Source organism: Saccopteryx bilineata, chromosome 4 (genome assembly GCF_036850765.1).
Source record: "Saccopteryx bilineata isolate mSacBil1 chromosome 4, mSacBil1_pri_phased_curated, whole genome shotgun sequence".
In the NCBI taxonomy this organism is placed as follows: domain Eukaryota; kingdom Metazoa; phylum Chordata; class Mammalia; order Chiroptera; family Emballonuridae; genus Saccopteryx; species Saccopteryx bilineata.
Genome location: NC_089493.1, coordinates 34,317,873 through 34,334,819, shown reverse-complemented (window position 1 = coordinate 34,334,819; position 16,947 = coordinate 34,317,873). Strand labels below are relative to the sequence as shown.

Here is a 16,947-nt window from a genome sequence, read left to right as displayed (position 1 = left end):
TTCATAACTGAGAATAAACTGATAAAAAACATTGAATTGTGAACTCTAAATAGGTAAATTGTATAGTATATAAATTATATTTTGATTAAATTATTATAAAAATAAGGTAATTATTTTAAAATTCTAGAAAATAATTCTCCTAGGAGAAAAAGACTTGAGATCAAGGCAATTCAGACAACAGTCTTATAAGATATAATAGTGTGTTTCTTAACCTAGATTGTAGGTATACAGGTAAATGTTTTATTGTTATTGTCTATATTTCATACATGCATTATAATTTTTTATGAATTAAATACTTTAAAATTTCCTTTTAAGGGACACAAAAATTTTTATGTCTGCTTTGATCAAATACAACATAGAACATCAAAATTCTGACATAAAACTGGACTAGGGCCAGTTTTCATCCAGTGTGTCCCATTTTTAAAATATTATTCTTTATGTATTTAAATTTCAAAAAAGTATTTTTTCAATGCTCACCCCCAAAAAATTAAGATTACTCTCTATAAGTCAGAATATACCTAAAGAACTCTATAACCTGTCTGTTTTTCTTTTTTAATATAATTTTTTTTCATTTATAGTTGACATACAATAATATGTTAGTTTCAGGTGTACAATTTATTGATTAACTATTTATATACCTTATGAAATTATCACTCTAGTAAGTCATGTACCCATCTGGCACCATACATAGTTTTTACGATATTATTAACTATGTTCCCTATGCTGTACCTTACATCCCCACGACTATTTTTATGACTGGCAATATGTACTTCTTAATCCCTTTGACCTTTTTCTTTATCACCACCGCAGTCTTTCTAAATTCACCTCTCATATTGGTACAGTGTTCTTTTAGCTGGCTTCTTAGCTTCCTTTCTTGCGCCTTTTAATTTTCACATTTCAGCCCAGAAAAATCTTTTGAAAATGCAAACATCAGTAAGTTATCTGTTTAAAACTTTAGGGGAATCTCATTTTTCTATGGCTAAAGGCTGAATTCTATAAGATTACTTTTCAAGACCCGTATAAGTCGTTACCACTGTCTTTTTAGCAGCATATTCCACTGTCTTAATTTGAGCCATTTTGACAAAGTACTGTAGACTGGGTGGCTTAGAAACAACTGAAATTTGCTTCTCACAGTTCTGGAGGCCAAGAGTACGGTACAGTATGCTCAGGTTCTGGTTAGAGCCCTCTTCCAGGTTGTAGACTGCTGACTTCATGTTGTATTTTCACATGGTGAAGGGTAGGGGAGAAAGAGAGAGAGAGAGAGAGAGAGAGCACACGCTTCCTCAAGTCCCTTTTATAAGGGCACTAATCCCATTCATGAAGGCTTCATCATCACTACATAATTACCTCCGCAAAGCCTTACCTCCTAATATAATCAAATTGGGTGTTAGGAGTTTAACTAACATATGACTTTTGGGAGGACACAGACATTTATTCCATTCCATCTACCCATTCTCATTTTTATTACCTCACACATCAGGTTTTCCTGCTAGTTTCCTGGTCCTTGGACCATAACATGTCCTCTTCCTGCAATGTTCTTCTCACTCTACTTCTATATACCTGTTCTTCAGGTAGCAATTTAGATTTTGCTTCCTTCTAGAAGCCTTCCCTAACCACCCTCACTTAACCTTCCTCACCAAAGACTAAATGACCTTTCTATTGTTGCCATAGCTTTTACTGTACCTGTAGCACTTGCTTAACTATCTTAACACTTACTGATATTTTTCTGTAAATCTGTAAACTCCCCTAAAGCCAGACAGTTTACTCACTGGTATAGCCCCATTACCTAACACTGCTTTGCATATGGTAAATACTCAATAAATATTTATTAAGTGAGTGAATGAATTCACTCTGCTAAACATACTTTATATAGTTTGAAGATGTTTTAAAATAACAAAAATAAGTTTAATTATTCCACAGTTAATTGGCAAATAGGTTCAGATTTTTTGTTTTGTTTTTGGTTTTTGTCCATGATAGGTCTTCACTAGATAAGTTATATTGAAATTAGTGACAACTCAATCAATAATTCTGGCTTGTGCACTAGCTAAATTGACCTGATTTTTAAATATATTCTTTATTTAAAAAAGAAACTACTTTTACATTACCATTTAATATTGGATGTATTTGGTTGTTTATACTTCTTCTAATTTTATGTTTGAAGAAGAAAAAATAGAATCTTTTTTCAAAGGAAATATTCTTATTTCTGTTTCCTTTTTAATTTCCAAGATTTATTTTATAGACAAATTCAAAAAAATTATCTCAAACCTTCATTATTATTTTTTTATTTAAATAAATTTTTTTAATGTTAATGGAGTGACATTAATAAATCAGGGTACATATATTCAAAGAAAACATGTCTAGGTTATCTTGTCATTCAATTATGTTGCATACCCATCACCCAAAGTCAGATTGTCCTCCGTCACCCTCTATCTAGTTTTCTTTGTGCCCCTCCCCCTCCCCCTAACCCTCTCCCTCCTTCCCTCCCGCGTCCTCCCTCCCCCCACCCCTGGTAACCACCACACTCTTGTCCATGTCTCTTAGTCTCGTTTTTATGTTCCACCAATGTATGGAATCATGTAGTTCTTGTTTTTTTCTGATTTACTTATTTCACTCTATATAATGTTATCAAGATCCCACCATTTTGTTGTAAATGATCCAAAGTCATCATTTCTTATGGCCAAGTAGTATTCCATAGTGTATATGTGCCACATCTTCTTTATCCAGTCTTCTATTGAAGGGCTTTTTGGTTGTTTCCATGTCTTGGCCACTGTGAACACTGCTGCAATGAACATGGGGCTACATGTGTCTTTACATATCCATGTTTCTGAGGTTTTGGGGTATATACCCAGTAGAGGGATTGCTGGGTCATAAGGTAGTTCTATTTTCAGTTTTTTGAGGAACCACCATACTTTCCTCCATAATGGTTGTACTACTTTACAGTCCCATCAACAGTGGATAAGAGTTCCCTTTTCTCTGCAGCCTCTCCAACATTTGCTATTACCCGTCTTGTTGATAATAGCTAATCTAACAGGGGACCTTCATTAAATAATATGTTTGTATTCTAACAATAGTGCTGACAAAATAATAATTTTATCTTCTATATCAGGTGTAGAAATATCTAAAAATCAAAACTAAAAGACAAGTCATAGCTGTCAAAGGCAACAGTAATTTATATATACATATAAAAACTGAAGGTAATATACAATCTTTACCTCATGGGGTTCTTATGAGTAATATAAAAATATCTTTAAAGTATGTGACATACAGGCCCTGGCCAGTTGGCTCAGTGGTAGAGCGTCGGCCTGGCGTGCAGAGGTCCCGGGTTCGATTCCTGGCCAGGGCACACAGGAGAAGCGCCCATCTGCTTCTCCACCCCTCCCCCTCTCCTTCCTCTCTGCCTCTCTCTTCCCCTCCCGCAGCCAAGGCTCCATTGGAGCAAAGATGGCCCGGGCGCTGGGGATGGCTCCTTGGCCTCTGCCCCAGGCGCTAGAGTGGCTCTGGTCGCAACAGAGCTACGCCTCGGAGGGGCAGAGCGTCACCCCCTGGTGGGCAGAGCGCCGCCCCCTGGTGGGCGTGCCGGGTGGATCCCAGTCGGGCGCATGCGGGAGTCTGTCTATCTCTCCCCGTTTCCAACTTCAGAAAAATACAAAAAAAAAAAAAGTATGTGACATACAGCAAGCATTAGTTAGATGTTGTTATTTAAAAGTCCTTACAATCTCACTGCAATATCATTAGTAGCAAAAGAACAAGTCACATTCTGCCTTACGCCCCCCCCAAAAAAAAAGAAAAGAAAAAGAAACAATAGAAAAGGAAGTAGCCTAACACTAGAAAAAAATAAGGTTCTTATGAGATACAGTGGTACCTTGACACACGATTTTCATTAGTTTCATCACTGAGCTCATGACTCAACTTGCTCGTGTATCAAATCAAATTTCCCCATTTAAAATTAATGGGAGTGCAATTAATCCATTCCAGCCCCCAGAAAGCACACAAATTTTTTTATATGCTTTTAAATAAGAAAATATACTTTATAAATAACAAATACATATATAAATATATAATAAGAGAGAATGTAAAGAAATAAACTGGTTTATGAAGTGTATTTACCTTCAAGGTCAGGTGAAGATGCTGGTGGAGGGGGAGGAGACATTAGCATAACAATAGCCCTTCCCAAGCAGGAAGGTAATTAGCAATTTCACAGACAGCTGCCCAGAGCCATTTTTAACAATAAAAGTGAGCAAACTCAAAAAACACAACTTTTACAAACTCATTTGCCCAACGTTCCACCCCTTTTTCTCACTTTGCAATTCATACCACAGGCATTCCTGTGCAAGGAATTAGGTACAGCACACAAACAAATTACAGCAACAGCATAAGTCGTAGAATTTCAACCAGACCTGCTCCCCCCTCCATCAGGGTCTCTCATATTGTCCAAAAGCGGCATGTTCATCCAACAAGGGAGCTGGTGTCCCCTCTGGTCACAGACCATGAGTCAGTTCACGCCCATGGGGCCTCAGGCCTCCGCACTCATCCCTGCCGTCCTGGCAGCTCTTAAGATGCTGCCCCATGGGGAGCACGTGGTAATGGTGGCCAACATTTCCACCTCTGCTCCAGAGAGCATGCTGCCATCCACCCTTATGTCCCATAATTGTAGCAAATCTACCAGGGGCTTAGTAGGTACTCTTTGCTGATGGGCTTTTACCTTCTGGAGTCTTCAGATGGCAACTTCAGTCCCAGTCTCCTCATCCTCAGAAGAGGAGCTGGAAACACCTGTTCCTGCCAACTCAGAGCCACTCTGCTGGCATGGCTGCAGCTTAGGCTCCTGTGGCTGCCAGCTCTCCACAACTTCCAGGGCAAACTGCAACTCATGAACCTGTAATTCCTTCTCCAGAGACTGCTCCATTTCCAGATGCAACTTGCAAACCCAGTCAGCCTCCTTCTCCAGTGCTTGCTCCAGTTCCAGGATCTGCATCTTTCTCCCATGGCCATTCCAACTCCTTCCGCTCCTCGGTTTGCAGGTCTCAGGCAGCCTCTTGCACAGAGCTCTCAGTTTCCTCTTGCAAGGCTGTAAAAATCAGCCAGCCCATGGTCCCCAAAATGACCGCCATGGGGAACCATAACAACAACCACTCCTCTACCCCATCTCTCAAGGGTGGTGGCAGCTCCATACCTATCTGATCCAAATCCTGCCTCAAACTACGCCAAATGTATGGCCAGTAGTTGTGGCTGTCATGACCATACACATGCAGGCTCCCATTAGATTCGGGCAGATGGTAAAGAAACAGTGGAGCTAAAAAATGGTGGGTCATTCCTTTATTCAAGACTCGTACCAGCCAATGAGTAAATACACACAGGGCTCCCAAAGCCACTTACACATTCTCCAGTTCCACAACCAGGAGAATCTTCTCTGGTTTTTCCTAGAATCAAAGGCCCCCACCAGTCTCAGTCACCTCTGGTTCCCCATCTGGAGACCTTCTCCCTTCTGCTCTCTGCACAAACTGGCTTCTCCTTCAGCACCTGCCATCTTGGCTTCTCTCTCTTTCGCTGCCATCTTGGTTCCTCATTCAGCACTCTACATCCTCTCTGCTTTACTCTGCCATCATGGCTTCTTCCCTTCCTCCTTCTCGTCTCCTTTTAAAAACTTTTCTGGCAACAAAATCTCTCCTCCAGCAAACATTACCATAATAATTCCCTTCCAAAGCAGGAAGGTAATCTGCAATTTTCAATCAACTGCCCTGCTCTGAGGGCAAGCACACACGTGGCTTCCCAGTGCCATTTTTAACAATAAAAGTGAGAAAACTCAAAATACACAAATTTTACACTCATTTGCCCAACACTCATGATTCAAATATCCACTCGTGACTTAAAGCAGAAAATCCCACAAGTGACTGCTCATCTCAAATTGCTCGTGATTTAAAGTGCTCATATGTCAAGGTATCACAGTACTGAAACACATACATCATAGAAAATGAACCAAAAATTTAACTTATATTTAGTGTTTTCTCTTACCAGACATTATTTTCTTTATATCTTGCATTATTCCCTTTCAGTTTATTTTAGACTATTATTCCTGAATTAGTACTTGAAAATATTAAACAGAATCTGTCCGTGGTTCTCAATTTCTTCAGAATATATGCTAGCTCTTTATAATTAATACATGACTCCCAGTGTCTAATTCTTATGTAATTTGATTTTATTAGTCCTTACACAACTCATATTTTGAAAACTAAGCATCAAAGAGGTTCTGTAACTAAGCCAAGATTATAATTGATAGGAAATGGTACTCTCAAAATACAAGGACAATCTAGTATAGTAGTTCTGAAGCTTAACCATGGACTAAAATGAACTAGTGTTTGGTAAGAAACTAAGTGCTGGATTTCACACCCATTATTTCTGAGTAGATGAAGAACAGTGAGAAGAGGAGAGGGACAGTTTGGGGGATTTTTACATTGCTAACAGAATACTGAATGTTGCATATGTTGCTGATACAGAGAGCACACTTTGGAAACTACTAAGTTATTAGACTGCAACATCTTCACATTAATCTTCTTAGTACAGTGTGCTTTTACTAGATGAGAGATTTAATATACCCAAAATGCACTTGATGCTTTTTTTGCCTCTGTACTTTTACTTGTTTTTCCCTTCTACCTAAATGGTCCTCTCTTTTGTTTGCCTTTATTCACCCTTTTATAACTGTTGAAATATTTTCCTTTATAAAATCACTCAAATGTTACCTCTTACATAAAGACTTGCCTTAAACTCTCACATAGAATTTTACTCTTTATATTTTGAATTCATGATATTTTATGCTAATTTGTGTCATTTTGTATTGTCTTGTAATTCTTTGTTTACATCTTTAATGTTCTGTATTAAATTTATAAACTGCAAGGAACTGGTTTGCATTTATTCCATAATGCAGATCTTTAGTTGTTTAATAAGTGCTGAAATATGCTAAAACTATGGTACTTACGGGGTTTTTTGAAATTATTAAATGAGACAGTGTTAATAAAATACTGTATTAACCCTTTGAGTAGTGAGTTTTTTTCCTGCTCACTGACCCCCCAGGAGTGAGTTTTTTTCAAAAAATGAAATTTGTTCCAGTTACAGTTTTCTTAACTTAAAATCATGTTTGTTTGATAACCAATTTATAGAAACAAAAAGAACATACATTTGCCCTTTTTTAATGTAGCCTTACACATTTTTTTTTGTATTTTTCCAAAGTTAGAAGCGGGAAGGCAGTCAGACACACTCCCACATGCGCCAACCAGGATCCACCCAACCTGCCCACCAGGGGGCAATGCTCTGCCCATCTGGGGCATTGCTCTGTTGCTGCTGGAGCCATTCTAGTGCCAGAGGCGGAGGCCACGGAGCAGTCCTCAGCACCCGGGCTAGCTTTGCTCCAGTGGAGCCTTGGCTGCGGGAAGGGAAAAGAGAGATAGAGAGGAAGGAGATAGGGAAGGGTGGAGAAGCAGATGGGCGCTTCTCCTGTGTGCCCTGGCCGGGAATCAAACCCGGGACTTCCACATGATGGGCTGTTGCTCTACTGCTAAGCCAACTGGCCAGGGCCCACATTTTTAAAATAAAAATTTTTGTACGATTGTACTCTAGATGGTCAAGGGGCACAAGGACGTACATAAATGTCCATACTACTCAAAGGGTTAACTAAAAAGGAATATATAAAGGTAAAATAAAGTACTCTTTGCAATGACTCTGAACATTGTATAGATGCAAAAGTACATCTCAAGGTTAATTTTTAACCGTTAAAATCTGATTTAATTTTTGGACAAAAAAAGTTCAAATATATTGAGGGAAAATATTTTTATCTCCTTGATAACAGCTCAGATGTCTCAAGCTCTTGAGTGCCTTATGTGTTAAACTTTTGAACATAAATATTATGCTAGGCATTTTTAACACACTGTCTTGTTGCAGTCTTACAACTGTATGAGATATGAAGAACCTGAAGTTAGGGAAAGAAGATTATCATAATTTCTTTAAAGTGGGTTTAATTTATTCTGGTTCTATGCTCAGTGAATGTTACCCATCTACCACATTAACCATTATTGTAAAAAACTTCAGCCAGATTTCCCAATTTGTATAGCAATTGGTGAATCTCACATGTAAAATACAGTGATTGGTCTTTGTTGTTGAATGTATTAACCTTTCATTGCTATTTAGTATTCATCCATTTTCTCTTTCCTTTTAGGCCTGTATGTGGAATTAGAGGGAAAACTCTCATAATTAACTTGCCAGGTAGCAAGAAAGGATCTCAGGTAAGAAACTTTGAGAATTATATGATTTAGTGTACAATGTTTTGGCCATCTGTGAGAGCCCACCAAAAAGTTGGAGCACTCCATAAGATACCCTCACTTCTGATACTAGTTGCAATTCATTGCACTTCCAAAACCACTCTGTTTCAATAATTCGATAAAACGATTCACAGAATTTACTGAAAGATGGTATACTCATGGTTATGGATTATTGTAGGGAAAGGATACATAGTAAAATCAATCAAGGGAAGAAGTACTTTAAAGTAGAGGAGAGTTACCAAATGGGAGCTTGTGTTATTCTGTTCCTGTGGAGTCATGAATGCATTAATCTCCTGGCATCAGTGTGTAACATCATAGAGAGTACTGCCAATCAGGGAAGCTCCAATCTTTTGGTGTCCAAGGTTTTTACTGGGGCTCATCACATACTGCTCATTTGGCTGACCGTTAGTCCCTTGCCCTGCCTGGAGGTGTGGCTGACACCTTTAATATCTATCACTTTCCAGAGACAAAACCAATAGATACCACATTGTCCCAAACCCCCATAATACTAAATCACACTGTTAGACTGTGATGGTCCAAGACTGCAGGGCAAAGACACTCCTATTACTTCTCTGTTTCTGAGATCAAAAACCAGATTCTCTTTGAATAAGGTTAATTCTTTTTTTGTGTGTGACAGAGACAGAGAGAGAGACAGATAGGGACAGACAGACAGGGAGAGAGATGAGAAGCATCAGTTCTTTGTTGCAGCACCTTAGTTGTTCATTGGTTGCTTTCTCATATGTGCCTTGACTGGGAGTGCTACAGCAGACTGAGTGACCCCTTGCTCAAGCTAGTGAGCCTTGCTCAAACCAGATGAGCCCACGCTCAAGCTAGCGACCTCGGGGTCTCGAACCTGGGTCCTTCATGTCCCAGTCCAGCACTCTATCCACTGCACCACTGCCTGGTCAGGCATAGGTTAATTCCTTATTAGACAAGAAGCTACCCCTTGGCCTTTAGCCAAGGCTATCTTATAGCAAAATAATTGTATGTGTCTAGCACTTTTATTATAGATACAAAAATAGTACAAGTGTGGCTATGCCTAAAATTTAGAGAAGCCAATGTGGGATTAGGACAGTTTTAGAGAAACAGCTAATCCATCCTCTCTAGCCATTTTCATATTTTTGTACTAATTTACTGATTTTCCACCTTGATCTATTTATAGTCTATGATACATTCATGTTAAACTATTGACTCTCTTGTTCAGGCTAGTCATGTTCCATTGGTATTACATTTTGAGTAGACTTTTAACTCACTTTCCTAGCCCATGTAACCATCAATATCAGTTTTATAATTGTACTAAACTGCCAATATTATAACATATTACAGTATAGAAGTAGATGTAATATGAAAAATAAGTCAGAAGATACTGGCACATAACTGAATTCCTACATGCACATTAAAGTTAGGCTGGTATCATCATATCATATGACAAAAATACCTCCCAGAATGACACTACTCAGGTTTAAGGTTCTTCATGTTCCAAAAACAGTAGTCTCAACAACACATATGACTTTTCCCTTTCTGGCAACTGTTAGAACAGAGCTAAGAAGCAATATCATCTCTTGTTCTAAACTTCTTTTGATGCACAATATAGTATTGAATATACCTTGTTGCATAAGCCATTTATTCATTCATTTACCTTTAGCTACCATTTCTTCTCACTGGTTATACCCAAACTTTTCCTTTGAAAAATCTTTGAATGAAACACTTGGTTTGACCACTCTGCACTCCAGATTACCATTAGTAATACTTGTTTAGCAAGTGCCTCCCACCCAGTTCATTTCCATGTATGTAAGGTAGGATTATTTACATACAGAAGTAGTAAGCACTCACAGTTGCAGCCCTGGTCCTAGGACCATTGCATCTGGTAGGAAAAAAAAAATCAAGGTGACATAGGGGGAAAAAAGTATAATCTTAAAGTAAAAAGTCTGTCATAACAGCATCCTCCCCTAACCCTCTCTTCCCCAGAACATTAGAGGAATCTGTCTGGTGGGGACTGTCCCTTGCTCCCTCATGTTGAGTGCGATCACACACCAATGAAGGTGTGTAAGCCAGCCCTTCAAGTCTTTATCTCCTCCCCTTTGAGACAATAAATGTTCCAATTTTCTGTCAAATCATTGCTCTGTAGGTGAAAGTGTATTTCTTGGTATGATGGTCATTGATGTAATGTCTTCTGTTCTGGTCCTTTATACTATGCTGAGAAATTGTACCTACCACTGGGTAAGCAAAGCCCAGTCTAGAGTAAGTGTCTATTCCTGTTAGGACTGATTTGTAGCCTCCAGGGATTATTGTCATCAGGCAGACTTGCCAGCAATGTGCAGGACCTTCCCCCATGGAATCTGCTGCATGGCCTTCCGCCATCTCTGTCTCTCTTGTTAGCTGACAGAACAGTTCTTTTTGACATTTTATGTCTCAGAGGTACAAGAGGAATGTATCTACATCATCTCATCTCTGCCTCCCCCTAATGTTCACTCTTATGGGCCCAGGTGGCCATATCAAGAAGCACACTGATATCTGCTCACCAGTCCCAATCAGTTTTCAGTTCTGGAAGGGGGTTCTTTTGATGGACATTAACATATCCTACTTTAATATACCCCTTGCTTTCCCAGAGATATTTCTATAGGGCCATGTCCCATATAAGAATCCCTTTAGTAGAACGGTTTTCCATAGTCCTTCTGCCGGACCATATGGCCAGGCCATTAGACACTTTCCATGAGTCAATAAAAACCCCAACATAGGACCAAACATCACACATTTCAGCCCATCGAGCTGATATGTTTTTACCTTCTTCAATCAGAATGGCGGCCTTCCAAACAGGATGTCTCCCTTCACCTTGGAATTGCCATCCATAAACCAAGCAGCTCTTTGTTGATCAATAGAAAGCTGTTTATAGGGCACCGCCCAAGTGGCCCAAGTGGCCATAGGATCCAGCAGCTCCTCAGGTGGTTCCGAAGTCGGCCCTAGGTGAAAAGAGGCTACCTGCTCGTGAGTACCTCCTTGCATTCTCCTGGTAGCATGATCCTGTATCCACCATTTCCATTTTATTATGGAACTCTCCTGGACATTGCCTTCCCCATTAGAGCATTTCTCTAACATTGCCTAAGACATTATGGATATTTCACATTTCGAGATTATATTATGTTCTTTAGTAATAAAGGAATTCTCAATTAAATTTCAGTAACAAGCTAGTAATTGTCTTCTCAAATAAAAATTTTCTAGCCCAGAATTCCAGCAGTTGTTGCTAGGTGGCACTCACAGGATTTCGCCGTAAGTCCGAGTTTATATTCCACACAAGGCTATTGTAGAGCAAATTAATAACCTGTGTGGGTTCAAACAATCTTATTGATTCCCACTTAGCATATCCAGTCTATATTGGCAGAAAAGTGGATTTACATGCCTTCTGTATTATAATACTAGGTAGGGGAAGAATTGTGCAGTCAAACACAATAGCCATTTCCATAATACATTTAGGTAAAGGAGACTCACCACTTCATTTAAAAGTTCATTGTACAAACATTTTATTTTTATTCCTGTTGCTATATTGTCTCAATCTAATAGTATCCCCCAATTAGGACTTCAACAGGTTTTAGAATCACAGTACATGGGATTCCCATGTCAAGAAGTTCCCCCAAAATCTTTTCTCCATTCCCTGACCATTTTACCCATTTATGTGCCTGTGGCTTTGGCTTTCTGGGCCTGCACAGGGCCAAGGAATCCAGACTCCTTTTTCAGGCTTTATCTTGATTAGCTTACTGGACCATCACTGTATGTGACTCAAGGTGAGGTTTCTTACGTCATCCTTTGCCTTCTAGCTTTTTAAGTATTTCTAAACTAAGGTAAATCAAAAAATTTGTCTAGGACCCTTCAATAGAGGTTTATTTTAGGACCCAGAGCCCGCATATTAAACCACCTTGTTACACTGTCCAGTAGCCATAGTCACCAGGAAAACAAAGACACGCCTATCAGGAGACCAGCACGTGCTCCCATCGGTTTACTCAACCCACACGGTGCTACATTTTATTTTATTTTTTTTTCATTTTTCTGAAGCTGGAAACAGGGAGAGACAGCCAGACAGACTCCCGCATGCGCCCGACCGGGATCCACCCGGCACGCCCACCAGGGGCGACGCTCTGCCCACCAGGGGGCGATGCTCTGTCCATCCTGGGCGTCGCCATGTTGCGACCAGAGCCACTTTAGCGCCTGGAGCAGAGGCCACAGAGCCATCCCCAGCGCCCGGGCCATCTTTGCTCCAACGGAGCCTCGGCTGCGGGAGGGGAAGAGAGAGACAGAGAGGGAAAGCGCGGCGGAGGGGTGGAGAAGCAAATGGGCGCTTCTCCTGTGTGCCCTGGCCAGAATCGAACCCGGGTCCTCCGCACGCTAGGCCGACCGGCCAGGGCCCACACGGTGCTACATTAATACCTTTGTTTTGCCCCCATCAGTGCTCACTTTATTTACTCTTTTTTAATTAAATTTATTGAGATGGCATTGATTAATAAGGTAATATAGACTTAAAGTGTACAATTCTATGAAACATCTGTATATTGCATTATATGCACATCACCCATAGTCAAATCTTCTTCTGTCACCACATAAGGGACCCCCTTTGTCCTCTACCAACCCCACCACTACCCTTTCCTCTGGTAATCACCATGGTGTTGTCTGTGTCCATGAGATCTTGTTTGTTTTGTTTGTTCATTTGTTGCTTTCAGTTTTATATCTCACATATAAGTGAAATAATATGGTTCTTAACATTTTTCACCCAATTTATTTTACTTAGCATGATATTCTCACTTTCCACCCTGCTAGGACAAGTCCCTTGTATCTCTCATTCTCTTTCCCTATTCTCTTATAAATCAGTCTAACTTTATTCACCTAACTTTTTCTTTTGGAAGCAGCTCTAAGGCTAACAGCTATATATCAAACCAGCCAGAATCTCAGCTTGACTCAGCCTCAGGATCCACCCCAACATTCTCCTTTATGTTCATTTTAGCTAACACAGATAACAGTAACCAACAGATTAGATATGTACCTGTATCTTGTTATTTTGCATTTATTTATGAATCCAGTGACACAAATCCTTAGGATTTGGATCTTTCATTTCAAAATTCCATTGCTAACTTTTTTCTTCAATAACTAATTGCAGCATAGTTGCATTTCCATTCTGTGGATGACCCTGGGTTCATTCATGATCTAAAGAGTCATCATTCCTCACCCTCTCTTTCTTCCTCCTCCCGGATCACATTTCATGCATCAGAGTCTTTCTAGCAATTCCTACTTCTGATACCAACTGTAAAGAATTTTGACCAACTACAAAGTTGGAGCACTTCACAAGACTGTTCTCACTTCTGACACCAATTGCAATTCAAGGGATTTCTAAACCACCCTCAGTTCTAATAATTCAATTAAAGATTCAGAGAACTCACTGAGAAAGTTGTTATACTCAGTTATAGTGTATTACAGGGAAAGAACACAAATCAGTCAAAGAAAGAAGCTGCTAGAGAAGAGTCTAAGAGATACCAGATGAGGAACTTCTGGTCATCCTCTCATGACCTCCTCTCCATAATATGAGACAATATGACAGAGTATTGCTAGCACGGTACCCTCACTTTTGTCTATGGTATTCAGTTTTTATTGTGACTTGATCACATATTGCCCACATAGCTGACATTTAGCCTAGACTTTTTCAGAGGGAAGAATGATGCTTTTACTCTCTAGTTCATTCCAGAGGCAAAAGTGATATTTTCCCAAGCCCTCATAATAAACCACATTTTTAGACTGTTAAGTAGCTGAAGCCCCCAGGCAAACAAAGACACTTCTATCAGGCATGACATTCCAAGTAACTAGAGATCACCTCCCAAAATCTGAGAGTGAAGGCCAGACCTCCCTTCAGCTAAGGTTAAATTCTGTTCTGTACAGTCTTTATCAATAAGGTGATTAAGCCATACAAAGAGAGGTCAAAATATTGGGCACCCTTTCACATATTCCAGTAACCCTCCATAAATTTAAGATACTTCTTTACATCTTACATTTTAAGGTAAGTTACTTTAAATGTAAAAGAGAAAGATCTCTGCCCAAACATTTCCCAGACACCTCAAGCCCTGTGTTCTAATGTTAATGTTCTCACCTATTCTCTTTTTGGTGATACATTATTACTAATAATCTATAGCTGAGCAGACTATATTTACTTTAATGCAGTGCTCTGTACAAACTTAAATCTAATATTGTCTAGCTATGCTTTATGATGGTAGTCAGGACTTTAGATCTCTGAATAAAGTAGTCAGTCCATTGTAGTTCAGTAGTAGTTCAGTTCGTTCTAGTGCTCTGCTCTAATTTGAAAGGTGAAAACTATTTTTTCTTTTCCATAATGTATCTTTAAATCCCAAAGTTGTATAGTAATTTTTGTTTTTAAAAAAATGTATTATGTGCTTATATAGTACTGTAGTTCTTCAGAGAAGACTGTAATAATGCCATGCTTACTCAATATTTCATATTACAATAATAATGCTTTAAAATCTGATTTATTCCTAATACTGATGGAGAGACATGCAAATCCAAAAATCACAAATAAATTTGATTGCTGTCATGTTATATGCCTATAAGAGTGCATTCTTTTCATTTTTTTCTTCCTCTTGCATACAGGAATGCTTTCAGTTCATACTGCCAGCTCTACCTCATGCCATTGACCTTTTACGTGATGCCATTGTAAAAATAAAGGAAGTGCATGATGAACTTGAAGATTTACCCTCCCCACCACCTCCTCTTTCCCCTCCTCCCACAACTAGCCCCCATAAACAGACAGAAGACAAAGGGGTTCAATGTGAGGAAGAGGAAGAAGAGAAGAAAGACAGCGGTGTTGCTTCAACAGAAGACAGTTCTTCATCACATATAACTGCAGCAGCAATTGCTGCCAAGGTAAGCCTGCTGAGAGAGACCCAAAGATCTAAAGGACCCACAGGTAAATTCACTAATTCCATCCCCCTTTCCATCCCATCATTCCATAAGTGCATCCTTAAAAGAACTGGGATAATCGTGACACTCCATTGTTGTGTTTTCTCCATAATGTAGAGTCCTTGAAGGCATTAAAGCTTGTTCTGTGTTCTGAGGCCTTAAACATACTGCTGTTACCTAGTGAAGTAATAGCTGCAATAATAAAGTTAAACTGAAGAACTTTTTGGAGATGTCATTTTTGTTGTCATTCTAAATACACAATGTTCATATATTCAAAACATCAAGTATTCACAAATTCTTAAAAAGTAACAGCAAACTGAAGGTAGAAGACCTTATATAATTCAAGAAATTAGTTAAAAGATTAATAAAGATCTTTTTAATACAAGACTTTTCAACAATTAACTTAGCAGTTATTTAAATATAATTTGACACACATTACCATAGTGGTATAGAAAGAAAATGGATATAAGGTATTTGAATTTTTAATTTATAAGGTAACATTATTAAGACAGTACCAAAGTATTAACAATTATTTGGGGGAAATTCTGTTAGTAGAGTACCATAAGGTACTTGTGTAAATTTAGTTATCTTAAAGTCATAGAACATGACGTACATTATTATCCATACCTAGTATAATCCAGTATGGATTATAATCTTCAGAAAGTAACATACTTCTGAGAATGATGATTGTTTATTGATTGAGACCAATAAAGATTGAAAATCTAATTGCTATCTTAAGTAATTTGTAAAGTTTTATGGATCATCCAGATATTTTTAACTATGAGGATAGCATGAGAGGGTCTTTTGACAACATATACTTTAGCAAAGATCATAGAGGTCCTTTTGAAGTGTCCATTCAGACAACCAGTAGGTGATTCTTTCACTGAAGACCAGATGATTTTATCTCCAGATCTATTTAAGTATCCATTAAGTTCTTACTTACTGCTATTAAGCATTTAAGTTGTGTGTGAAGTTTATTTTGTTTTGCTTTATTTTGTTTTTATGGAATTAATTGGTGAATTAGGTACATTTAAAAGTCAATATATGTTCTTCTCTTTTATTCTTTATTAAAAGAATAAAATTTACCATCAATTTTAGTCTTAAGAAAAAAGCTTATAGCATTTGAAATCTAAGCTGATTTGACATTTCATTGTTCCATTTGTTTTCACCCTTTTTCCTTTCCAGTCATTTTGCTTGTGTAGTTTCATGTTTTCTTGTCACTATATTCATAGTTGTTATGTGTTGTGCATTAGAAGCATCCATTCTACACCAGTCCTGCTGTTATCATGGCACACGGTGAGCAGCCTATCCCTGGTCTCATCAATTATTCCCATCATGCAACAGGCAGTACAGATGAACGGGTAAGACAAAGAGGCTTTTGCATTAATGATTTTGCAAGTTTATTGCTTACCTCCTATACTTGGAGGTAGGCTATAACATATTATGGCAGATGTGTTTTATTCTGAAGGATCTTCAGCCATGTTTTTTTGTGAAAGTGTAAATGCCACTGAGTATATTCCATCAAGGAATTTATAAGAGTTTCTTCTGTATCTAAACTACTCTAATATCATTAAGATTTGTGGTATGTGGCAATGAGCTTTCATTACATGACTTCAAAGAAATTCATTGTTCAGAAATTTTTTTCTTTACCAGTTTTATCACATGCCTTCAACTAAATTACCTGGCTTACTTA

General features: G+C 38.6%; 1 protein-coding gene across 8 annotated transcripts in view; it reads left to right on the top strand.

Moving 5' to 3' along the window:
- The window catches only part of GPHN (gephyrin), a 524,116-nt gene that overhangs the window by 272,484 nt on the left and 234,685 nt on the right, over positions 1-16,947 (top strand). For 4 of the 8 annotated variants that reach the window (XM_066272867.1, XM_066272865.1, XM_066272868.1 and 1 more), the window contains 3 exons: positions 8,204-8,270; positions 14,946-15,218; positions 16,508-16,615. In XM_066272867.1, the coding sequence (XP_066128964.1) occupies positions 8,204-8,270; positions 14,946-15,218; positions 16,508-16,615 (448 nt within the window). The remainder of the gene's footprint in view (positions 1-8,203; positions 8,271-14,945; positions 15,219-16,507; positions 16,616-16,947) is intronic. The other 4 variants (XM_066272872.1, XM_066272871.1, XM_066272870.1 and 1 more) reach the window with 1 other exon arrangement.